The sequence below is a fragment of the Rhipicephalus microplus genome, chromosome 2, assembly GCF_043290135.1.
Source record: "Rhipicephalus microplus isolate Deutch F79 chromosome 2, USDA_Rmic, whole genome shotgun sequence".
In the NCBI taxonomy this organism is placed as follows: domain Eukaryota; kingdom Metazoa; phylum Arthropoda; class Arachnida; order Ixodida; family Ixodidae; genus Rhipicephalus; species Rhipicephalus microplus.
In genome coordinates, this window is record NC_134701.1 from 293770365 (window position 1) to 293796341 (window position 25977).

At 44.8% G+C, this 25977-nt stretch overlaps 1 protein-coding gene across 3 annotated transcripts; it reads right to left on the minus strand.

The window, feature by feature from the left end:
- Window positions 1-1289: 1289 nt before the first annotated feature.
- On the minus strand, window positions 1290-25977 carry Polr1D (RNA polymerases I and III subunit AC2 l(2)37Cg). 3 transcript variants are annotated; one of them, XM_037429413.2, is made up of 5 exons: window positions 25756-25951; window positions 11564-11661; window positions 11425-11501; window positions 1873-1952; window positions 1290-1784 (listed from the first exon to the last, which is right to left on the minus strand). In XM_037429413.2, the coding sequence occupies exons 1-5, from the start codon at window positions 25774-25776 to the stop codon at window positions 1737-1739; spliced, it is 324 nt and encodes a 107-aa protein (XP_037285310.1). In that variant the 5' UTR covers window positions 25777-25951; the 3' UTR covers window positions 1290-1736. The 3 variants fall into 3 exon arrangements, with proteins under 3 accessions (XP_037285310.1, XP_075738392.1, XP_075738393.1); XM_075882277.1 differs by lacking the exons at window positions 1290-1784; window positions 1873-1952 and adding an exon at window positions 2378-3167 and having other exon boundaries at window positions 25756-25977; XM_075882278.1 differs by lacking the exons at window positions 1290-1784; window positions 1873-1952 and adding an exon at window positions 2378-3167 and having other exon boundaries at window positions 11425-11520; window positions 25756-25977.

Here is a 25977-nt window from a genome sequence, read left to right on the forward strand (position 1 = left end):
GCAAGCGCTTCGAAAACATTGGCATCTTTGTCTCAAGTAAACTCGACAGAAGAAAGCGGATTTACAGTGCGTAAGACTTTGGTCAAACTGGAACACTCGTTGCTAGTTCGGTCACCTCACCGCAAACATGACATAACTATGTTATAATCTGTTATTTTACGGAGGAATATTGCTTATATTTCGTCCCTATGGCCAGCGTTTCTTGCATACTTCTGACGCGCGTACTTTATCGCTGCAGCCCCTAACATTGGCGCACTTGCAATCTAGTCATCCTCCTGCATGAATAAAACAGTTAACACTGCAGTTCTAGTGTTCTAGCACCCATATCCTTCGTTGCATCTTGTGCACACCATGCCCAGTGATTTCATCCTCTAAATACTGCACTCATTAAATAAATTCAGAATTGCTTTTGTTTCCTTTTGTTTGTTTTTTGCTTTCCTGCAGAACGTGCATTTTTGGAATGAGCTAAATGGGTATCTGCAGAGACTAGCTGCTGAGTGATTGGAAAAAAAGAATTGCGTAAATTCTTAAATTGTATTTTTTCAAGATTTTAAACATCTCGAGAACTGAGACTGCTGTATTCGTAAATTAATAACATTAAAACATGCCATTAACTGCTTCATATCTTCGAGGAATCAGATTTTTTTTCAATTTTTTTTTTCAAAGTTTCTATCTCCACCAACTTTTTAATCATGATCCTACCTCTCTCCCCTACTCAGCGCCAGTGACATGCCGCCGCCGTAGGTGGAAACACCGACACAAACGTTTAACACGCACACAGTGTAGGCTTGCTTCGTAAAATAAATTGTTCGTCGGAAGTTACCAAGTTTCTTTTGCACACAATTGCAACGGTTGTCGATTGTTTTTGTACATTTTCACAGAATCTTATTTTCGTCATTTTTTAACCAGCAGTGATAGCTCAGTCTTCAGCTACGATTCTTGTATTGGCATGTAGCTAGCTACATGTGGCAATGTAGGAATGGGTTTTTAAATTTAGTCTTTCTGTAAATTTTTTTCGTTGTGGTGCTGATTGGGCCAAACGATAGTGATGTTGGGAGATTGAACTTCAAATTGCTATAAAATTTGCAATACCCACATTATAAAAAATTATTCCAACGGTTGTGTTCCTTACGCTCGTAGTATCCAGCCATAAGTCGACATTATTATCTGAGCCAGGTCTCTTTTCGACAGTGTTCTCTGAACAACAAATTATAACTTTTCATTGTCTCTACAACCACTTAGCAGACTTTAAAAAGCAATCGTATTATTGAAACCAAAATGAAAAACTGTCCAGTTTACAGCTTTTATTGAATTTAGCACAAAAAAAGGGGGGGGGGGGGTATTTCTAAACACACATACCAAAGCATAATTTTTGTTGCAATCGAAGTGTCATGACTGCCTTTACAGAGTTCTTCACAGGTCACACCTGAAAGAGTCAATTGACAAGTGTTTGTGAGCACAGTAATGGCAAAAATGAGTTGCATAGGTCGATGCCAATGGGCTACATTACAATGAGATCGTGATGGCCACAGCTCCACTTGTTTGTAGCATAGGCGCTTCAATAATGCGGCAGGTTACCGCCATGGCTCCACTGACCCCTGGTGACAATTAATGGGAGGCCATGCACCAAGCCATATTCCTAGACTGGTTCCACGGTGTGTTGTTTGGGATCCTCAGGGCCAGAATATTTGTAAAGTTTGTTGGACACAGAGCGACAACACAATGAACAGATTGTGTTACTCAACATTCATCATGTTTTCTGTTTTGTGCTTCTCCGCTGTTTCCTGTAATGACAACAGAGAGAGAACATCTGTGACTGTACTGTGTTAACTATAATACATGTTTGAGGAATCGCACGTTTTGAATACACACCTCAAACTTCTTCAGCATGTGCTCACTCATCTTGTGCAGGTCTTGTAAGCCTTTTTTCAGTGCTTCAACTGCCGTTATGCCTAATAAATATACCGTGAAATTATGTAATTTCACCATAAATGTAAACCAACACGATACATTAACTATCGCTGCACACTTCCATTTGAAACAAGACATAGAGACAGAATTTATTAGATGATTGGCCTGAGCTTGGGTGCTCTAACACAGGGAAAAAAATGATGATAATAATGGGGACTGGGAGAGCTGACGCATGTGTACAATAACCACGTGATACAGTGCCCTTCTTAATGTCTAGTGTCAAGCTCAGCACTCTCAAGAAAATATAACATAATATGTACGTGAGCATGGAGGCTTGACAAGCACGCAACTTTTGACAATAAAGGCAAATGGACACAAGACAAGCCCTTACTCAACTATCAACTGAACCTAGTTCTGTCCAGTGTTGTGTTTACCAAGCTTGCAAATATGAACACACAGTCTGTAATTTACTCTTCTTTATATTTTATTTATGTTCTGCATTAATATCACCTCTTTTTTGTTAAAAGCTTGTAGGGGTGCTATCATCCCTGTAAAGTCGTGCACCCAGCGGTGAGGCTGGGTGGCCGCACAGAAGACATATGCGAGTCTCTTTGGTGTTAAGGCGGCGATCCGGATGGCAGTCTCTCGCGGCGGATCCGTGGGCGACGGCAGTGCAGGTTGTTTCCCACGAACCTCTTGCGGTGAGTCTAGCATTGGCGATGCCCGCTTAGCATTTCCTTTTGTTTATCATGTTGATTAAGTGTATTGAAATATTGTATTAAGTTGGTTTAGTAACAGTCAATGAACTTTATTCTTTCTTTAGCGTGCCACTAGTGACGTTTTTGAGTAGCCAGACAATATTGTCAATGCAAAAGTAGTTGAATAAATAACCTGTAATGAAGAGGCAGTAGATCAGCACAAGGTCAACAGCATCGTGTGTGCAGCATAGGCACGAGCTAGCGGACTGGGCTCGGAACTGTGCGCGATCAGCCAAAAGCTCCAATCTTCGGTGGAACCGACAAAAACGACATTGAAGCCTGGCTGTCGACTTACGAACGGGTCAGCAATCTGAACAAGTGGGACGACGCGGAGAAGTTAACACGGGTTATCATTCTATCTCGCAAGTGTGGCAAGTCTGTTGTTCAGGAACCACGAGGGCGACACCCGAACGTGGTCATTCTTAAAGACAGCAATCACGTCAGTATTTGATCGACCCGCCGTCAGAAAACTCCGTGCCAAACAGCATTTCCGCTCGCCTGCACAGGACACGAGTGAGACGCTCGTTCACTAATTACATTGAAGACATTGATCTGTGCAGACGCGTCAATGCTGACACGACGGAAACTGACAAAATAAAGCACATAATGAAAGGGATCGATGACGATGCTTTTCAGATGCTTCTGACCGTGTGCTGATCTACCTCCTCTTCATTACAGTACATTTATTCAATTACTTTTACATTGTAGTGTAACTGCATGACAGTGTAATCCACCGTTATGCCGTTCAGACTGTGCAACACACCTGCTACATTTGAAAGAATGATAGACATTGTTCTGCGAGGTCTTAAATGGAACATCTGCCTATGTTACCTCGGTGACAACGTGGTGTTCGCCCCTGATTTTCCAGCACAATTGCGGCGACTTCAGCACGTGCTTACATGCGTAACTAACGCCGCTGTGATGAGATTCCCTAGTGCTGCTAGGACAACGAAGCGGCGGAAAACACACCCAAGTACGGGCACTAAATCAGAAGCGGTTTTCGGCACGTGCCCTTGTGGTACGTGCAAAAGAACAAAGAACAGGACACGTTGGCCGAGCAGATGGAGCCAGAAGCTCAAGAGAAGAAGATGCGTTGGCCTGGCAGAACGACGATGTTCAGGAGGGCAACACTGCCAGAGGTACCTCGTCAGACGTAAACGGCCAAAGGACTCCGTACACGGGACGTTTTCTCCTCCAGCGCCTAGCGGACGCAGCACCTGTGACATCCCGCCTGGCCCTTCTCGCCTGACAGCATCCACGATCTGCGATGCAACCACGACCTTCAAGCCAAGGCCCATAGCAGAGACGAAGCAAGGATCGCAAGTAGTGAAGACACGTTGGCCTGGCCGAGCGTGAATGTACAGGTCAACATCTCTCGGAAGAACCTCGTAGGGCGCCAACGTCCGAGGGACTTCTAAAATGACGTGTCTCCTGTTCCTGGCGCCTAGCAGTCCCGACGCTGATGAACCAGACAGGAACTTCTCTACCGCGTCGCGTCGTACGGGTCTGCGATGGACAACGCTACGACCGCTTCGCCCCATATAAACTGTGAGCTTTCCATGATTTGAACTCTCTTGTAGAGACGTTTCGGGCTTCCAGCTTATGTAGTTAGTGTAGTATGTATCTTGTTAGCTTTCGTGTTTGTGCATTCAAATATACGTTTGTATGCAGAGTACCTGTGTCCTCTTCTTTGCTGCCCTAACCGGCAACTCTCGCACGGCTCGTAAAGCCTGCTCCCCAAACCTTTACTATATAATAGCCAGGTTACAATAAAATCTCAAGAAATGCCGATTCACTGAACGTCAGCTCACCATTCTAGGACATGTGTCCAAGGCCGCATTCTCCCTGATGCTGATAAACTGTGCACCGTTACCAAGCTTCCTAAATCCACTACCATCAAAGAATTTGCAGTTTCATTGGCCTTTGTTTTTATTTCAGGCGATTTATTCGAAACTTGACGTCGATTATATCCCCTCTGATGCAACTTCTTGGTGGCACTCACGATATCGTCATGGTCTCCAGCCTGTGATGAGGCTTTCACAACATTGCGACGTCTGCTCACGACGCCACCCATCATTTGCCACTTTGACCACCAAGCTCCCACTAAGGTCCACCCCGACGCAAGTAGCGTAGGCCTGGGTGCAGTGCTCCCACAGTGTCAACCTGGCCACACAGAATACGTCGTGGCATATGCGAGTCGTGCACTCACCAAGGCTGAAAGCAACTACAGCGTGACAGAAAAGGAGCATTCGGCCATTGTGTGGGCGCTTGGCAAGTTTCGCCCATAATTATATGGCCGCTGTTCTGACATCGTCATCGACCACCATGCGCTGTGTTGGCTTTCGACGTTGAGAGACCCACCCGGCCGCCTTGCCCGTTTGGCCTCAAAGACCCAGGGGTACGACATATGCGTGATTTATCATTCAGGGTGAAAACATTCTGACGCTGACGCGCTTTTCCGCTCACCTCTTGCACTACAACCGACCAATGACCCTGTGTGTGAGCGCACGTTGTCTTCTCTTGACTTTGATAATATTGCTGCGGAACAAAGCAACGACCCCTGGATTACGCCTCTCCTGGATCTTCTCTCGAATACCTCTCAAGTCCCACCATCGCAAACGCTCCCGCGTCAAGTTGCCAGTTTTGCGATTTTTGACAAGCTGCTCTATCGTTGCAACTATGTTCCAGAGAGACACGCATGGTTGCTTGTCATACCACGAGCTTTGAGATCAGAGATCTGCTCCTCCTTCCATACTGACACACAGTGTGGCCACGCGCGAGTTTTCAAGACATATGACAGAATTCAGCACCGATACTACTGACGTGGTCTGTATATCTTCGTTCACAACTTGGTCCACTCTTGCCGAGAATGCCAGCGCCGCAAGTTTCCCCCGCCCATCTCAGCCAGAGAATTACAACCCTTGCCATGCCCGTCCCGACCCTTCAATCATGTCGGTATTGATGTTTATGGGTTCCTTCCCATGACTCCTGCCGGAAAGCGGTGGATAATAGTGGCAGTCGACCACCTAACACGCGATGCCGAGACTGTTACTCTCCAGACTGCTACAGCACAAGAGGTCGCCACTCATACTGCACCGCTTCTTGCTGCGTCACGGAGGTCCTTCAGAATTAATGATGTCCATTAATGACATCACTGACACAATTACTGAGCCCGTTCAAATCAGATTGTTCGCCGATGTTTGTGTGGTGTTCAATGAAATAACTTGCAGAGACGACCAAGCTGCACTTAATTCTAACCTTCAAAATATCGTATCCTGGTGTGGAAAATGGAATATGGAATTAAATGCAGAAAAGTCTGTCTATATGAAAATCACCAAAAAGGTTAAAGAGTTATCCTTTCCATATAATATCGCTTCCAAAGCCCTAATTGAAGTTAATCAATATAAGTACCCAGGTGTTACTATTACTAACAATTTATCCTGGAATATGCATATCTCTAACATCTGCAAGTCGTCTTTCCGTAAGCTCTGCTTTTTGAGGCATAAATTAAAACAGGCTCCCCACAACACTCGTCTAACAGCTTATTACTCGCTAATCCGTCCAAAATTAGAATATGCATGCACTGTGTAGGACCCTTACACCAAACGTAACACTGACGCATTAGAAATGATACAACGCAAAGCAATAAGATTCATTTTCTCCAAATACCGTTCAACTGATTCCCCATCAACCCTAATGCTAACTAATTGCATTCCAACATTACAACTACGGCGTAAAATTCTCAGACTAAAATTTATGTTCTTGCTGAAAAATAACCGTTTATCCCTTAACCCGCAGCCTTTCATAACTCCGCTCGAAGCACGCCAGACAAGGCATCGCCACGCTGAATCCCTAACGCCTTATAGCACTAAAAGCAACGTATTTAAGTATTCATTTTTTCCGCGTACAATAACAGACTGGAACAACTTGCCTTGTGATCAGCTGTCCAATATTGACGCTATTGCTCAGTTAAGATGTTAAGTTTTTTATGCTTTGTATATGCCTTGTGTATGCCTTTTTGTTCTTGCCTTGTATATGCTTTGCATATGCTTAGTTTATATGCCAACTTTTGTATTGTTTCTTTTCCCGTTCCATACTTACAATGTTGTTTCCCTCTGGTTATTATAATTTGTACTTCCCATGCCCCTCCTGCTTGAGCCCTTCCTGGGCCTGCAGTATGTCATAAATAAATAATTGTTCACTGACTGAGGCCGCACCTTTTTATCCGAGGTCATCAAAAAATTGCTTGCTGACTGCGCTATTGTTCATCGCACAGGCACTGCATACCATCTACAGCATACTGCATACCATTCAATGGCACTATAGATTGCGCTTTAATCGAACTCTTGGCGACATGCTTGCTATGTATGTCACACCTGATTACTCTAATTGGGACCTGGCTCTGCCGTTCATAACCTACGCCTACAATACCGTGACGCAAGCCACAACTGGGTTTTCCCCCTCTTATCTCCTTTACGGCCGTCGCCCTACGCACACGATTGACACCATTTTGCCCTATTGAGCAGACGCCTCCAAGCATCCGCCTACACTGGACGCCAGCAGACACATTGAGGAATGTCGCCAGCTGGCCTGCCGCTTTACTTCAGACGACTAAAACTGCCAGAAAGCCATTCACAGTGCCAACATCTTGACTCTTGTTTTTTTGCCCGGTGACTCCATATGGCTGTCAGTGTTGCATCCCCCCCACCCTCCCACACACGGAGACTTGCTTCCAAACTCCTTCCAAAGTACAATGGGCTTTACCGCATCCTCGAAAAAACTTCCCAGTTCAACTATTTCGGAGAACCTCTCACACCACCTTATGCTTTGCGACGTCATAACCACGAGGTTGTACACAATCAAAGGCTCAAGCCGTATTACGGTTCCACAACCACTGATGGCTCCTTCTTCTATGGAGGCCAATTGAAATAAAGAGGATATAGATCAGCACAAGGTCAGCAGCATCATGTCTGCAGCAGAGACACTAGCTAGGGGACTGGGCTCGAAACTGTGCGCAATCAGTTAACAGCTCCAGTGCAATAAATCATCTTTATAGTTCACAATGTTTGGTTTGGCTCGGCCACGACGGTGTTTTTCAAGAGCAACGCTCTCCTCTTAAGACTTCACAAGCTATATTTACTGCAACAATGCCCCCTAGAAAAAACTATGCCTTGGACGTCGCTAGCTTTGCCAATAGACACATGCTGCCGTGCCTTTCGGGCAGGTGCCATGGAGTGGTGCCAGTGATTGTACCGGTGGAGCCAGCGAGAGTGACCGTGTTGGCAACGTTGTGTCGGTGGAGTATAGCAGCCGGCTGCTTTTTGCGGGTGTTTGATTGCACATTTATGGAGCGCGTTAGAGAAGCGCTACTCATTTCCTTTCAGAAAGTTCTGTTAAAGCACATTTCGCAACAGAAGTTTCCTTTCAAGCAGCATTCTTGTCGGTTACTTCTTAGTGCACACAACTGGATTACATGTAGGCGCTAAGTCATCTCTCGAAGTCACTGGTCCCAAAATCTGCTCTCCGAAGATACCTGCAACTCTTTTTCTGAGGCATTCGGGCACGCACAAAAACTGAATTTCTAGGCAAGATGAACACACAGCTCAATAAGACATCACTTTTCTCATGAACACACGAAATCACGGCAAGAAAATCTCCCGAAAGAACGGGTGTTTCAGCTTCTCTCTCGATGTCTGGTTATTTGCACAGTATCATTTCCAACTTGTTTACAACATCGTGTCACTAGTGCGTTCGACATACGTTTTGTCGTGCTCTAGTTTGATCAATTCCTCCATTGGTTTCAACAATGCTGGCATTCTTTCAACCGACTCGATTCGGTACGTCTGCTTGAGTTACCAATAGCGCCGCTGCAAACTGCAACGAGTCGCTACGAGAGGCTTTAGCAACTGTACCAGGTGGAAAGGAGGATAACGGAAAGGGTAAGGCAGTGCTTCCATGACTCATGTCCCAGGGATAGTTTTTTTCTACAGGCATTGACTCCAATGATACTCGTAGGGTATTTTTCATTTATATTACTTCTCATTTTGCTCTCTTATTTTGTAGTGAACCGTCCAGTCCTCCCCCCTCCTGAAAAATGCACTGTATGTACCTTGAAAAAATAAAAATAGGCTGTTGAACTAACAAATATAATGCTTAGGGTCAAGTTTAAGTTTAAAAAATGCTTTACTTTTATTCCAGTTTGGAATTTATTGCCCCTAAAAAAAATTCCAGAACCCACAAAAATGCTGGGTATATGATACGAAAATCAGCTTTGGCAACTGCGAACCAGGACTTTCAACAATCTAGCCAGACAACATGCAATTGAGCCCTTCTCTGACTAGCTGTTGCAGCCAAAAGACCAACCTAGACCCCACAGTATCGGCTTGTCTGAAAACAGTAGCATAGAAGAAATAGAACAGCTCATGTGGGCAGGCTCCCTGTCCAGCTTTGGACTGAGGACTTCGCTGGCCCTCGCTATAAACTTAAGGTCCATTAATCAAGAGTCATCTTAACACCCCATGACCATACACTGGTTTGGTGCACAGTCATCGATTCGTACACACGAGGCATAGGTACAGTTGATCGGACGACAGAATACTGGGTTCTTCACACATGAGATACAGAAACAAATTCTTTCACCCCGACATTGTTACGTAAGTCATTCCTGCACATTGAATAATGTACCATTACAAACGTTTGAAATAATGATAGGACAATGTTTAAGACAACAATACCACTAGCACACATGTTGCTGTCAATCTGCCACCCAAGCTGCTGCTGGTTTTCCTAGTATATATTTGGTAAATACATTTAGCCTCGTGATGATCTGGTGGAGGTGTGGAGTAACAACACAATACAATGGAGCCCTGCAGTGGCTGATCAGCATTCCAGATTCCCTACAACTGCTGTAAATTGAAAGCTGGGAAAAGTGCTTAGAAATGATGAGTGCCCTGCTTGGAAAGTCTTCTGGCAAAAAAAGTCAACAAGGTGCTGGCTCCTCGAGAGCAAACAGAAGAAATCATTCCCGTCTTACATACAGGATACGCTCGCTCTTTCCTCAAAGCGGACGAAAGAATGATATTCAGTGTGTGCGTACAAGTAGGATAGGTTAAGCAATCGAAACAGGCCCAGGACTTCTTTTTTTCAAAATTAAGAGCCTATGCGGGGCACAGCGCTGCAATATTCAGAAAATGTGATCCCCGCAGTATGCTTACGAGTTGGTGAGGTTGTTTGCGGGATGTAAAAAAGATGCAGCCTCCTTTGGCCTTTCAAAAAGTATAGCAGGTGATGTATTCAATCTTCCAATTAGTAAGGTCTGAGACACTGTCAATGCCATCATCTGGAGAGCATGTGTTTTTTGAAACTGCGAAAAGTCAGTATGTTCCCTATCAGTAAGCTCAACTTTTGAATGCAGCAGCAATATAGTTGTACAAAAACATCACAACACCGCAGGTGCTACTAACGGCAAAAAAAGGGCTAAAAATAATCCGTTGTGAACCTAACGCTCCTGCTTCCACGTGTGCCTATGCTTATGACTCTAGCTTACAGATGGTACTGTAGCGTGGCGCTAGTGGCGGCCAGCCGGCTAGAGAAAAAGATGACGAGCACTGGTGGCTTGTGGCAGGAGGTGCCTAGAGCCTTCATTGGCATCTGGCTGGCTGGACGCCACCACCACCACTCTACTTCGGCAGCTTACTTCCTTTCCTGAGTCATCCTTTCATTAAACCAGAACGACAGCACGTCTGCATCAGACGCCGTCACGTCGCTATAGATTGGTGACCACGGACACACGGACAAGCGACCGAGGCTACACAACTGCCACCAAGCTCCGCGACTATGTTCCAGTCGGTGCAAGCCTGGCAGCCTCAATTCGACCCGCCACTGCCACCATTTTGGACCTCTCGCCTAAAATAGCAGTTCGAGGAGTTTGTGGCAGCCTGCCTTGGATTGCAACGACATATGGATCCAAGAGTTCATGTACACGGTATTGAAATATCATCTTCCACATGACTTCGAACGCTGCCTCACATACTTCTCCTGAAGCCCTCGCCCGTAAGATGATCTGCGAGATGCCATGCTCAAGTTTTACAGCATCAAACCTGATATTTCTCCCAAAAGCGACACAACTGCACCTGGCTCATCACCACCCAGGACGCCTCCCGCACCACAGCCAGTTCAGACCGTTCCTCTGCCAACAATAACTGGCCAAACAAGTAACAGAGACCAACCTTCCGTGCCAATCGACTCATTGTTCCAGAGACCCACAGCCCGGAGACCCACAGCCCCGGAGTCCATGGCTGTTGCCTCTCTCAATCACGGATTCAACGCTGGCCCCTTCCCCACGCACCGTCGGATTCACTGCAGAAACCTGCTCAGCTGCACTGTCTGCCTTAAGTGTTTCGACGACCCTAGTCACGCCAGCTCATTCAATTGTAGCGACCACGCCTGTCCCAACACGTGTGTAAGCCTGTGACAAGACGCCCACCACGTAGTCAGAGCCCGCTATTTTGCCCGCTTTCTCAACACACTGGTGCCGGCTGCTGAAGCGCTCGTAGGCTGTCAGCCCGACCGCGAGCTCTCCCTCTACACTTCGAGGGGCAACCAGATTTTCCAGACCTACCTGCGAGGATTTCCTCTAACCTGTCTCACATGAAATCACATGAAGTGCCACAAGCACAGAAAAAGACAGTAATAAGGAAACAGCAAAAAAACCCCGCATTCATACAGGTCTCTAAGGAGTGTGACTAGAACGTACCATGGGTTTCTATACGAAGATGTACCTTCCTTTCCGAGGGGTGTGGTATGGCATACCCACAGAACCTCACTTCTGGGCTGAAAATAAGCAACAACACTGAGGCTAGTGTTACAACACTGTAGCAAGGAAACAAACTTACTTCTTCATTACCATATAGCGCAGAGCATTTCCGAGCGTATGATCTTGGTCATCCAAAACGAACGTCCGGCATTTTTCATTTTCGTTGGGCGACTTGATCTGCCAAGGAGAATCAATCAAATTTGCACATGATTGTTACACCTGCACACCCACTTTTTTTTTTTTTTTTGTGAAGAGCACCAAGACTCATGAGAAAAAAAAAAAGCGAAAAGAAGGAGAAAAAATTTACAAGTGTCCGCGGAGTGAATGCTGATGAGACGAAGCAGTGTGCATCGGATCATGAATAATCGCCTTCTATTTTGTTCTGGATATGCTTTGACTGATGGGTGGTTGAATATCGGTGTTTATCCGGTGCTGTGGCCTTTTGTATTGTTTGCTCTGGTTAACAGTCTTTTGATAACCTTTTTGTTGTTCACAGATGTTTCAGATTCTACATCTGCTGTAGATGCTGGGTGGCTCTTTATAGACAGCAGGACATTGTACGGTGTTAAGCCCCTTTGCCTCTGGAATCATCGATAATCAATCCCAAGCAGCAGGGTGTACACCCACAGTGATAAAAATTATTTTTTACTTTTTGGAGTTTTGGAGCAGTCATAAGTGTTTTTGGAGCAGAAAAAAATGTTAGTTTTGAGCAGCTAATGATGTTTTAGGAGCGGATACAAAATTTGCCATACATCAATTGGAATTGAAAAGATCGACGAAGCATTTCATAAATATTATTATTTAATATAAAATATATTTCACAGACAACAATCAATGCAAATTTCAAAAAGCAAACAATTCAACATATGGCCGGTTGTCAAAAATGTGCTGTGAAATGAGCATTTCAGAAGTAACCAGTCTCACATAACTGTCGTCAAATAAGCGGTTGATAATTGGTATCAGATAGAGGCACTCCTGCTAATTTTCATATTTCACCGTACTAGCCTGCAAGTCTAGCTGGAAAACAACAACAAAAAAGAACTGTCAAATGAGCCATGTGCTTAATATGCCAGTTCTTGTCGCACAAATGAGACCCCCCCCCCAGAGCCGATAATGCTGCACACTAGTCGCATACTGACACGGTAGCATACAGATTATTTTCAGTTGTTTAGGACTTATGGGCTAGTCAAACAGTAAAAGTTCATTATTCTGATTCTCTCAGTGTTATTTCGGAGCAGGTTTAAAGCAGCTATTTATAAAAATTGCTCTTCGAAGCATTATACAGCAGCATTTCTCTTTTGGAGCAGTTTAGAGCAATCGGAGCAGCACTTCCATCACTGAACTCAGCAGCAGAATTCATTCAGACATATCAGCAGCGACCGAAATCGGATAAAACTGCATTACCATGCCATCTGACATTGAGCGCCTGGTGTCGAGACCATGGTCGAGACACTGCATTACGCATGCACATCCTTTCATGTGTGCAGTCATGTCTTTTTAATCACTTGCAGTGGACTAGCTAACAATTTAGCATTTTCGAGTAGGGGCTGCTTTCTTTGTTTAATCTGTCATGTGCTCAGTTCAATGGGGGCACAGTGCCCGTGAAGCGTATGCTGCTTGCCATACCTTCATTTATGAGATAATATGTCGTCTCAGTGACCAACTGGTGCCACATACAGCATTATTTTCCTTTTTTGCACATTCTTTTTGGTCAACTGACATGCGACACTGACACTGCTAAAAAATTCATCAGTTTACTAACAAGAGTAAAAACGAGGAGATCCGGCTGCTGTGTGTAATCTGTCTGATAAGAGCAAAGCAAGTCTCATACACTTCGCTGAAACAGTGCTCACATTGAACTGAGTGAATGCGTGACGGATTGAGCAATGAAAGGAACCCGTGCTGCAACACACTACATGTTATCACCTAGACAACTGCAAGCAAGTAAAAATACAAAGCTGCGAGCATGAAAGGACATGCACTGCACTGGCTCAGCAGAAGGCACGCTCTGTGACATAGCATGGCGATGCAGTTTTATCAGACTGTGGTCGCTGCTTGCGCGTCTACACTTAGTTTCCTGACGGGTGTACATACAAAAAATCTACTGTACAGTACTCACAGATTAAAATGGGAAACACTGAGCACGTGGTTTATGCAGTGCCAATAGTGGGTGCTCACGGAACCAAGGTGACAAAAATGAGGGTGAGAGAAGAGAATATTTACACAACAGAATAGCTCCTGGCCAGGTAGCCTGCCACACTGCCTGCGTGGTGTTGCAAGGCTTTCGTATGCCAACTAATATGGCTCACCTGTGCACACTTGCTATAGTTTAGTACGAGCAGGAAAGGCTTTGTAACACACACTTTGGCGATGTGGCCCACAAGATGTGCAAGGAAGACTCAAGGTTCAGATTGCACTGTACAGTGTGCACGTAAGTAGTGCCTTCTACTAACAACTAAAGAGACACTAAAAATGATCTTTCACGTATCAGTAAAGCACAATTTCACAATCCCGAAAACACCACTCTCACTGCCACATGATGCTTGGCAAGCGAGAAAACGCACGGAAAGAAGATGTGGGCGGAGACGCCATCATGAGATTCCCGCACCACAGTGACTTAGTCAATTTTGAAGAAGTCTTCTGGGTCCTGCATAGCTTCTACTCCATAAAAATAAAGTAAATCGTCATCTGCGTATACCAAAGACCCAGCATACAAAGTTAAGAAAAATTTCATCGAGCTAATGTTGCTAAATTACGAAAAATACATTTTGTAACTCCCTAAATCATTTGCGAAGATTTCAGTGTGAAATTTAAAAATTAAACTTGAACCTTTAATATTTTTTTGCTAAAAATGAACTTATGACAGTGAAACTTATGGCATTAGATTTCTCAGAGTGCAGTCAATCAATCTAACCCAAGTTACTGTTTCTCTTTAGTGTCTCTGTAAGTGTAGGGCTTGCCATTGTCACAGTTATTATTCGCAACAAAAAATCACATTCACATAAAAAGTAATGTGTATTCAACCACTTCCTTCGCCGATATTCAACGCACTTCGTGTAATCTTGCATCAACTTGCAATCAGTGGCCGATGTAGTGTCAAAGAACACATGTAAGGCACAACCTCTAGACTGAATATTTTTCCTTGCTCGCACGCACAGCACGTGTGCCTTATTGCACAAGTTTGTGTAACAAGAGCATCCACTGTTTACGCCACGAATAGGAGTCATTTCAGCCGGCGTACAGAAGAGCACAACACAAGCCTTGCAACACCATCCGGGCTGTGTGGTGAACTGCAGACCAGCTCATGGGTGACCAGAAGGCACATATCTTTTGCGTAGATGTTACCTCCTTCAATTTATGCCACAATGCAATACCTTGGTTCCACAAGCACCCACGAGCAGCAGTGCATGTCGTGGTGGCCAAAAGCTCAGAGTGTCCCATTTCAAACAACGAGTATTGTACTAAGCTCGGAAACTAAGTCCGGCCCGTCCAGGTTTGGTGAATGCTTAATGCTGTTTTCTAGAAAGCACTGAAGTTGAAATGAGATGAGAGGGCTACGTTACGAGACGGTGTTTTATAACTGCCGTTCTAAGATATGGAGTTGCAACCACGAGGCTAATGGCTGAAGCAGCAACGACGGCAAGTTTTTAAATGACAAGTTGGCTGCAAAAATCAATCTCTGTTCAATACCGTGCCCCCATTCTGTAACTGCTAAGATACGTTTTGTACCAACTCAGGGGCGTAGCAAGAAACTTTTGTTCAGGAGGGTGGGGGTCGACCATGCCTTATGTACCGTACAGCCCATTGTCAGAGGAAACACGCGAGCTCCTGACTGATGGGCAGTGCAGCACTAACTGGCAGCAAGAGTTGTAAACCCGCCGCATGTACATAACATCGTAACGGCGACGCACGCCCAGTTTCGTTGGCTACTTTCCCTCCCCGCCTGTGTGCATGAAAGCATTAAAAAGTGCTTCTGTATTCTTTAGGACGAAGTTTATCTAGCTGTGACTCTGCCTGCTGCTCGTTGGATTTCCAATAAGCCCAAAAATGTGTGGTTTTATTTATTGTAGCTATTTTTCGCAGGCTCTCACTGTTAAAGGGGTACTAACACAAAAAATTTGACCTTGCATTTTTTTGCTGCTATGTGATGCTGGAGGCCTGTTAGTCATAACACGGCACATGGTATGCTGCGGCATGTGACAGATAATTAATTACAGGCTAATTAATTTCGGTCAGCATCAAGAAGTCCTTTTGAACACGAAATGGGACAGCAGTGTCACCAAGCACGAAACTTTCAACCCATGCGCCGCGACCACCGACTCGGTGCAGCTGCCGAGTAATAGTCTGCTGGTTCCAATGCAGCGAAGAAAAATTACAGCTATGACATCATGACTTGATGCAGTGCGGTCACGGGAGAGAAGTAGGGGGGGCTCACCGAGGGTTACCTCTGAAGGTGTCAATAGCTCAAAGAAGTTGATTGATCCTGCAAATTAAAAGTTATTGAAAAAATACCTTCTAGGCCATATTCGGTGTTGATATTTAAAGATGATATATGTATGTTAACGGGAATTGATCTTGCTGGCTATCTTGACCGCAAAATTTTGTGTCGGTACCACTTTAATAGAACTGACAAGCAGTTTTTATGGTAACTTTTTTTCTTTAGCACAAATGAATGCTTACCAGTCAGCAAGTCTAATCACAAAATTGTTGAAAACGCCGTGATAATCAGAACTTTTCCATCTGCAGCAAATATGAAGTTACATGCTGCAAACAGTGAGCTGAGCACAGGAGCAGTTTCTGATCGAGCACGGTGGTTTACTGTATGCACTCCACGCACATGCGCCGTGACTTGATTTGGTTTACTGGCGGCCATGACGGCAGTGCCGCTTCTGACCGTGCAACTCCTTTTACGTCTACACGACTAGGTACAGCAAAGTGATTAACTCCATATTCAATAATCAAGTTTCACGGCATTTTGGCTAGGCTGTGCGACATAACTGTTTTTGCTACTTTTGAGCACGATTTAAAAATATCAGTCCTAGTCAAAATGTGAAAAGAATGCTGGAATTTGTCACTATATTTCATGGTCTTTTCATTCCTTTTAGGATTTAATCACACGTGCTGGCCAGTTGTTGGTCCCCTCCTTAAGCTCATCATATTTTCACATACTTCTCTGCAACTGGCCGCTCTTGGTAGCAGATAAAGCTATTGTAAACCTGCCAGCCTAGCACCATGATGATTTGAGAGACCACAGCGAGGAGGGGGGGGGGGGGGTGACATACACATATATATATATATATATATATATATATATATATATAATTTGCATATCAAATATAACTGAGACTAAGACATTTGCAACACGCTATTGTTGCTTCCACACATTGCTACTAAAAAAACCCAACGATTTAGAGTCTCCATGCATTATTCTTCTGGCATCTGCAGCCACTTCCCCGCCAATGGAATGGCAGTTGTTCTTGTATGTCTGCACCCATACCGCCTTGCGTCCTCGCACTTCGGGACCATTTTTTAAAACAGCAATCCGGCATGATAACTTTGGCATAGCGGTAAGTTGTGCTCCACAGGAAATTCCGTTAATAGGCATTTTGGGCGGATCGCATTGTCCTAGCAACTCTTTTGAAAGAAACTTCTCATGTTGTCCTGCCCTTCCGCAGCATGAACATAGTTATGATGCTCTTGTGAAGTGATACGTCGGCCCAGCCACTGTGCAAAGCGCTTACAGCACAGGCAAGTGGTACAGAATCCGTACTTGCCACTTTTCTGCGAGGTTACAAAGTATTAAAACTCAGTTGTGTACGAGTCCAGAAACACTTGCACGTACTCCTTTGCTTTTGACCCCACAATCGACCTTCCATCTGAACTCGGAGAAACACGCCCCCTCAAAACCATGTAAGAATCACAACTGACGTCGAGGCCTCGCGTACAAAACACTGGGTCAAAGCAGACAGATGCAAAAGTTCTGGTACCTTTTCCCTTTCCTCCTTTCCATTGGGTGGTGAGCAGGTGTCACAACCACAGGCCTTTGCCCAGAAGTACGGTATTACAATGCCTAGAAAATACCTAACGGTACTCTATAATTTCATTACAAGAACTAGAAGTGCAGTGGCAAGAGCTTTTCTGTAGCAATGCAACTGTCGCAGCAGTAAAGGCCGACGAACACATGTGATAAAAAAAATCCCTCTGCTATGACGGCCACTTTTCAGGAGATTACTCGAGATAGCATTCATACAATCGGGAAATTAGGTCAAGATTCGGCAATCTCCCAGACAATTCGGCAGAGTTGGCGGGTGTGGTATTGAAGTCTGATGCAGTGAACATTCTAAGCTTATCTTCGCTCCCATGAAATATCGGCTTATTAAAGTATCGGTTGATGTACAGTGCGAAAACGAAAAGCGCGAAGGGTTTGCTAGCATGTGCTAAGTGCATCGCATGCACCACCTTCATGAACCAACATGCATGCTCCGCATTTGGCATTCCATCTAGTATTGCCACGTTTGGCTATATATAGCCAAATCGGCTAGAGAAAAAAAATTTGTCTTCATCTTGGGCGACTTGGCTATGTGGTTATACTTGGGCTACTTAAATTCGAAGACTTGGCTTTTTTTCGGGCTTTAAGTCACACCGTCGTAATTAATGCTCAAGTAGGATTCTCATAGAGTGGACACAAATCTCTAAGGACTCATTCACATTTCGCCTTAAAGCCAAAAATGCCAAAATTTACCAAACACCTGCACAGTTTGTCGCTTAAAGTGAGCAAAAAAACCGTGCGACGAGCACCAGCGGTCTATGTCCATCTTAGTCCGAGTGTCTGTGGAACGCCTTTCCACCCATCTGGAAGCCATGCTTTGACTTTACTGGCATGTGAACCATGTGAATTCAAGCTGCGAATCCAGGCTGGAAGCCAAAGAGATGGATGTGTATTTGTATTTAGCTACAAACAGACTTTAGTTAATCAGAATCTTCTGTAATTTCATCGATTGCGTGGCAATTAGTGGGCTAGTTGTTACGGGGCTTGACTGCCGACTGAAGGTTCCAGGATTGAATTCCGGCCATGGCAGATGCATTTCCATAAAGGCATAATACTGCAGAGGGCTGCTTGCTTTTAAAGAACTCTAGGAGATCATGATCTCCTAATCCCTCTAGCGTGGCGTCTCTCATAATCATGTCGTTTTGGGACATGAAACTTTGGATATTATATCTACTGCATCCGCTGCTCTATCTCCTTCAGTGCCCCAACAATATTAATGCATTCATTGAAAGCAAAAAATCTGTAACTTTAGCCTATTTTAGACATCGATAAGCAGTGTCATAGCCAGGGTACGTGCGGCATACTAGGCTCATGCCACCTACACCACCAAAAAAAAAAAAATGTTTCTCGTCATGGCACATACACCGAGCCAAAAATGACTATCTCAAATAGGTCCCCCCCCCCCCCCAAAAAAAAACATTTCGCCTACACTCCTGTTCATAAGTGAACATTTCTGTTATTTCGTGGCATTAAAACTGAATTTGATGCATCAACTGAATATTCACAGGGACGGCTGCAAAGGCTGGTGTCTATAATCATAAAATTTGGCAAAAATAATCCTTGCCCAAGGTTTGCTTCATGTGTAGAATAATGCAGAGTTGGTGATGGCTGGCGATTCTATGGAACACCTCATTTTGGAAGATAACTTTTGAACAGTAATGGGCAGGTGAGATGCGGCTAGCAGAATTTTGTTTTTGTTCACTTTTTTCTTAAATTTTTGTTTACGCCATCAGCACTAATCTTGAGAAGTCAAGGAAGCTCACAGTGAAAGTAGGTAGCGGGGACGACTATGCCGTTATCGACGACAACAGTATGTGGCACAAGAGCTATAATTGCATCAGCGCTGTTGTCTCCCTCGATACTGGACTTTGTCTAGATTTTTAAGTCCTGTGGAACTTCTCCCTAGCTTGCAGTCGGCACAAAGCTCTGCCAGCTGGAGCGGAAAAAGTTTGGCAAGCATTTCATGATGCCGTCTGTGAGCGAAATGTCTGTGAGGAGTAGGCCTAAAAGAGCCGCGAGGGACAAACTTTTGCTGCAGGCGCATTTTAGTGGCAGTGGCCACTATAAGACAAATTGTTCTTTTTGGTGTGGCATCGCATTTAATGACATCTTTCATAAATAAACATTCAATTTCAACTTGAAAACTCTTTTTTCTCAAAACACAGATTTTGCTTTTTTTTTCCATGTGGCCCCCCTTTTTGAGATACTTCTGGTACTCGGATCTGCATAAAATTTAGCTCCAATTTTTCTTCAAAGTATGAGAAATGCTTTCTAAACTTCAATATTTTTATTATACAATAAAAATTATTTTATTGGTGTAGAAGAAATATGGACTTTTTCCCGTCTATTATTTTGATGTCTGTTACATATTTTGTATGCACTTCCTATTAGTTTTCTGCATCATTTAAAACATTATGAACTATCAATGGTAAAGAATTATGAAAGTTTTTATGTAAGTTTAGTGATGGACAGAGGGGGGCGGGAGCTTAAAGGAATACAGACACAAAAAACTTTGGCCTCACATTTTTCTGCTGCAATGTGTTGCTGGAGGCATGTTATATAACATGACACATTGTTTGCTGTAGCACATGAGAGATAATTCATTTCAGGCCCCTTATTATCAACCAGTTTCAGTTAGCTCCAAAAACGAGGAGCCGCTGGGTTTAACTACACCACCTAGTGCGTGCAGCTCTCGACCACGACAGCACACAGAACTGTGACACACTTCCACACTGTCCATATCAAAAATTACTTTCGGATACGAAACGAGACAGCAGTGCCTCTAAACCAAAACTTTCAAAGCGTGCGCCACGACCACGCACTCGCGACTATTCGCCGAAAAGTATACACCGCGGGAACAAACAGGAAAAAAGAAAAATGGTGGCTATAACGACATCATAACTTGTTCTATTACTACAGCGTGGTGACGTGAGGGAAGTAAGCGGTCCCTAAGGGGTCTCTTTCAAGGGTGTCAATGGCACAACTGAGTCAAGCGATCATGCAAACTTTAAAATTAATTTAAAATGCCTTCCAAGCTATATTTTCTTTTGATATTTTGCTGATGATATACAAATGTTCAGGGGAATTGACCCCACAGGCTATCTCTGCTGCAAAATTTTGTGTCAGTACCGCTTTAAGGTTTTCACTTTGTCATGCTGAAAAACTAAAAGTATGCAACTTGTAAGAAAACAAATTGTTTATTTGAAATCAGCGTAAAATTTTCTATAAACTGCTCAGGTTTCATTGCTCTAAAGTAAATATTGTGACGGAGGCTAGATCGAGGTTTATTCAAACAGCTGATCGTCAGCCAGACGATATGGCCGAAGAGTACCCAGCGCCAGCTCCACATTTTCTCGTCGTCTTCATCTTCGGCAACCACTACACTGGTTCATGTCTATGTCGCACCATAACATTACCCTCTCGTGGCGGAAGCGCCGTCGCGGCGCTTTCTAAGGCGATGAAGAGCTAGCAGGGTAATATGGCGTCAGTCCAGAAACGTGTACAATGCCTGTTTGGGGTGACCTGGGCAAAGCTGAGTCGAGAGGTGCGATCTCATAATTGACGTCGCTGAGTCGGCGGAGTATTCTATAGGGGCCGTTGTAACGGGAAGATAAGCCGACTTGGCGGCAGGGTGACCAAAGGAGTACCAGAAATCCCGGAGTGAAGTGGACGCTTCGATGTCAACTATAGTAACGACCTTTTTGCTGTGCTTGCGACAAAGATAGTCAGTCATAGGCGACTTGTCGAGCTTTATGTGCTCGAACAATGACATCGCTGGCGTATGTAGTAGACAAGGGTCTGGTCAAAGGAAGGAGGGTCTCAAATGGTAACACTGGATGGCAACCGAATAGCAAATAGAATGGTGAATAACCTGCTGTATCATGTCGTGAAGCAAAGGTGACAAATGGCAGTTCACTGTCCCAGTCAGGGTGACCAGACGAAACGTACATTGACAGCATCTGAGTAAGCGTTCGATTGAGACGCTCGGTCAATCCATTTGTCTGGGGATGATAGGCTGTGGTAAGCTTGTGCTGAGTGGAGCAAGTACGGAGAATGTTGCCGACGATATGTGAAAGGAAGTACCTTGCTCGATCGGTAAGCAGCTGTCGAGGAGTGCCATGACGTAGAATGACGTCGTACAAAAGAAAGTCGCGGACTCGTCGGCAGTGCTCGAGTGATGGCAAAGCATGTGTTATAATCCGTGGCAACAGCAACCTATTTATTACCAGAGGTGGACGTAGGAAAAGGACCTAGCAGGTCAAGTCCAACACTAAAGAATGGCTCCATAGGTATGTAGATAGGGTGTAGGTGGCCAGAAGGCTGTACCGAGGGGCGCTTTCGTTGTTGGCAGTCGTCACATGAGGTGACGTAACGGTACGATATGTGGTGGTACGATACGCACCAGCCCAGAAAGAGGGACGTCGCACTCGATCGTATGTACGAGAGACACCAAGGTGACCGGCAGTTGGTACATGATGAAGTTGTTTCAGGACACTGTTGCATAGATGGCAGGGTAGCACAAGTAGTATATACGGGCCATTAGCATTGAAGCTGTGACGATACAGAATGTTGTCATTCAGCTCGAACAGACGGACAGGCAGGTCGGATGATGGGCACGTTAGATGGTCAATAATAGCCACTAACGATGGGTTCCGTCGCTGTTCATTGGCGATGTCAAGCAAAGCACCGATGAACAGCACGCAGGGGTTCGAGTCAAGGTCTTGTAGTTTGTGCTCTTCAACTGGATAACGTGACGAACAGTCTGCGTCTGTGTGAAGTCGCCCGAACTTGTAATGTACCTCAAATAAATATTCTTCAAGATGTAGTGCCCAGCGACCGAGACATCCAGACAGGACCTTTAGTGATGAGAGTTAGCAGAGAGCTTGATGGTCTGTGACAACGGAAAACGTTCGCCCATATAGATAGGACCTGAATTTGGTCACAGCCCACACTAACACTAGGCATTCACGCTCAGTGATGGAGAATTTCTGCTCAGTGGGCGAAAGGACACGACTGGTGTAAGAAATTACTTGATCCTTGCCGCCCTGTCGTTGATCGAGGACGGCCTCAATTTCGTGGCCGTTGTCATCGGTCCGAAGCTCTGTATGCGAAGCAAGGTCAAAATGGGCCAGTATTGGTGACGTAGTCAGCAGATGGATAAGGGTAGAAAAGGAGTCAGCTTGCTTAGCACCCCACGTGAAAGAAGCGTCCTTTTTTAAGAGATCAGTAAGAGGTCGGGCAATGTGAGCGAAATTGCGGACGAAGCGACGAAAACAGGAACATAATCCTACAAAACTGTGGACGTCCTTGGTTGAGCACGGTACCGCGAATTCTTGCACTGCCCACACCTTATCGGGGTCCGGTTGTACGCCGGCAGCACTTACAAGGTGACAGAGTATAGTGATTTCACGCCATCCAGAACAGCACTTTTCAGAATTCAGTTGAAGAGTGGTTCTGCGAAAAACATCCAGAACTGCCTTTGGTTGACATCCAGAACATCCTTTGGTTGATTGAACTCGCCCTAATTGTATTAGCTATTATTTTTGTAAATAGTTTGTAGGGAACGAACAGTAAGCTGATCGGCCTGTAATTTTTCAAGTGCTTGATGTCTCCTTTCTTATGGTTTAAGATGATCTTGACGTTCTTCCAAGGTTCTGGAACCCTCCCTGTAAAGAGATACTTCATATATAAGGTGGCCAGCTTTTCTTATACATTTTCTCCACCATCTTTCAGGAGGTCCGTTGTTACCTTATTCTCACCAGCAGCTATGCCTCCTAGCATTCCCTCTAGGGCTTTCCTTACTTTTCCTGTCATTACTGGTAGTATGTGGAACTTCTCTGGCTATTATTGTTTGTCACGGTATCATCCTGGTTGTTCTGGCTTCTGTACAGCTCTCTGCCACCTCGACTATCCTATACGTAGTGTGCACGTGCGTCACGCAGCGCCCCTTCATCACTTCCGAAATGCGCCACCGACATGCCCAGGTACCTACCAACTCCGTCGCCTACCGCTGCCGTGTTGTCTTCTCGTGCTTGCGCCCGTTTAGTTTTGCCTCACGATGCAAGTTTGAGGGCTGTTAGTGAGGCAAGTTGATTTAGTAGCCCCCAAAGAGGGAGCAGAGCTTCGGGGTGTTTCTTCGCCAAAAGTTATTGCCTAAAATTGAGAATGCACATTGCGATTTTTCGAAAAGTACCAGCGTGATTGGCTGGCGCGGATTAACAAGAAAACTACTTGAAGAAACTCGGTGATTGTTTGCGTCTTCAGGTGCAACTTCATTCCGGGTAAGTGCCATAGCCAACACTTACCTGCAAACAGAGATAGCTTACCAAGATACTGTACATACAAATTTGTCCGCAACCACTGCGTTCACTATAAGCGTGTCAGGGAGGCGGTTAAAATCGTGATGGCGATCGCGTAAATTCAGGTATTGCATTGAAACTAACTGTGAAAATGGATGCAAAACAATATTACTTCACTTTGAAGTATAGCCGATCGGTTCGAGTTGGGGGTGGTCAGGATTTTGAAAAATTGATCTATTAATTACCTAAGACTGTCTCCATCATTTTCAAGGACTCCAATGTACATTAGCATACAAAAAAGTAAAATACAAGGTTAAAAATGTGTCGAAACATACACAAGAAAAAGTGATGATCGGCATTACCACGGCACGCACCACACAAAGTCTTTATCGGCCTCACACAATACTTTCCTCGGCTGTTTCCACAGATTTCAATCAAGGAGGCTCGACATCAGCACTGTTTAAAATACTTAGGGGGGGGAGGGGCGCTGGCCGCAGCAATACATTAATATTATATCTATTGTAAACTTGCCTAGCTCTGCACGACTCGTTCTCGATGGGAGCTGCTGCTCTTCGCTCAGCCACTCTTAAAATTGCGGCTCGAGAGACTTTGGGTTTTCACTTGTTCTTGCGCTATGCAATTGGTAGTGCTTGTAGTGAAAGCGGGATACTGGGCCCTCGTAGGTCGTAGCTGGCAGCCGGTGTACGTGGTGGCTGGTATATGTGTCGCATATCTTGATTTTCTCGTCTTGTATCGAGTGAACAAACGAGGCCTTCCTGATACGATGAGCTCGTTAAAGTACGACAACAAAAAACCACAATGCTTCCCTTTCAACATGGTACACAGCAACAGATGACGAGCCCCCAACAGACCGTGCTGCAGCACGCGAACTGCCATAGGTACCCAGGGAGGCACCTGGGCATGGCGGGAGAGGGCGACAAAGGCGGAAGTGTCATCACATGAACACTGTGTATTCCAATTGGTTATGAGTGACATCGCCTTCCTTATTGCTCAATGCATATTCATATTTTTGCTTATGCACAAGTTGGCCTTTGCAGCTTTTAGGCTTCTGCCACTTTTTACAGCCCGCTCAATTCTCTTCATGTTATACCTTCTGATGTCGGCTATCTTACACCTATAGAATAACTTCGAAAGCTCCACTAGCTCTTCATAGTTTGTCGTCTGTTAATAAGATTTTTCGTCTCTTGAGATAGTTGGCCCGTGTCCTTTATAGTGACTGTACCTCCGACTTCCATTACACTCTTTGATGATACTAGTAAGATTATCGTTCACTGTGTGAACGCTAATGTCGATTACCTCATAGTGTCTCAAATGTATCCTGAAGCAAAACTATGAATTTATGAACTTTCCCCCTCACCGCTAGTTCAGTAATGGCTTCTTATGAATCAGTTTTTGTCTTTGCTTTTTTAAATCTCGGTGAATACCTAAACAAAATCGAAAAGTTTAAAGAAAAGGGGTTCCTTTCTCTCCCCCCCCCCTCCCATCTGGCCATGCCCGTGCAGTAACTGGTGATTGGACTTGCGCATCTTGGCAAACGTAACGGATCGAACAGAGATAGGAGAGAAACGCCTAAATAGGACGGACGCGAATCCTGCTTATGCGTCTCTACTGTACGGATTCGCGCCTCTTAATAAGCACAAGTTTGACACCTCACAACTAGCGTAAGTGATGGGAAATGAAATTGGAAAGTAAACGCCACGGCAGCCACGCCGTCGCTGCTGTGACGACGAACCCCGTCAGAACTACGTTGGCCTCATTCCATGTTCGGCTACAACTGATCACTTCGTACCACTACGATGAAATACTTCATTGCTGAAAAAGAAATTCTTGACACACGCTCCCAGCATACATAACTGCCGGACACAGCATGTTGAGCTTGACGTGTAGGAGACAAATACTCACCACCTTCAAACACCCCACCATGCTTGTTTAGAGAAGTCGGAAAACACCTGAGAAGTTCTGTGCTGCTACACTGTAGCGGTCATAGCCTCCTAGATTTCTTTTGCCTGCCGGATGAGCGCGAAACGCCCGTCATCTATTGTGGCGCTACCTACGTAGGGGTAAAGGTCTTTGTACTTGGCCTTTGAGGTAAGCAATTTTGGCGTTTGCTAATTTCAGAGGCTT

Excerpts from the sequence above, each read along its gene's own strand:
- Polr1D (XM_075882277.1), bottom strand. The coding sequence starts at position 25,776 with ATGGTGGGGTGTTTGAAGGTG. Across the intron at positions 11,662-25,755 it reads TGGTGGGGTGTTTGAAGGTG|ATCAAGTCGCCCAACGAAAA; the intron begins GTGAGTATTTGT and ends TCTCCTTGGCAG. Across the intron at positions 11,502-11,563 it reads CGCTATATGGTAATGAAGAA|CCCAGAAGTGAGGTTCTGTG; the intron begins GTAAGTTTGTTT and ends GCTTATTTTCAG.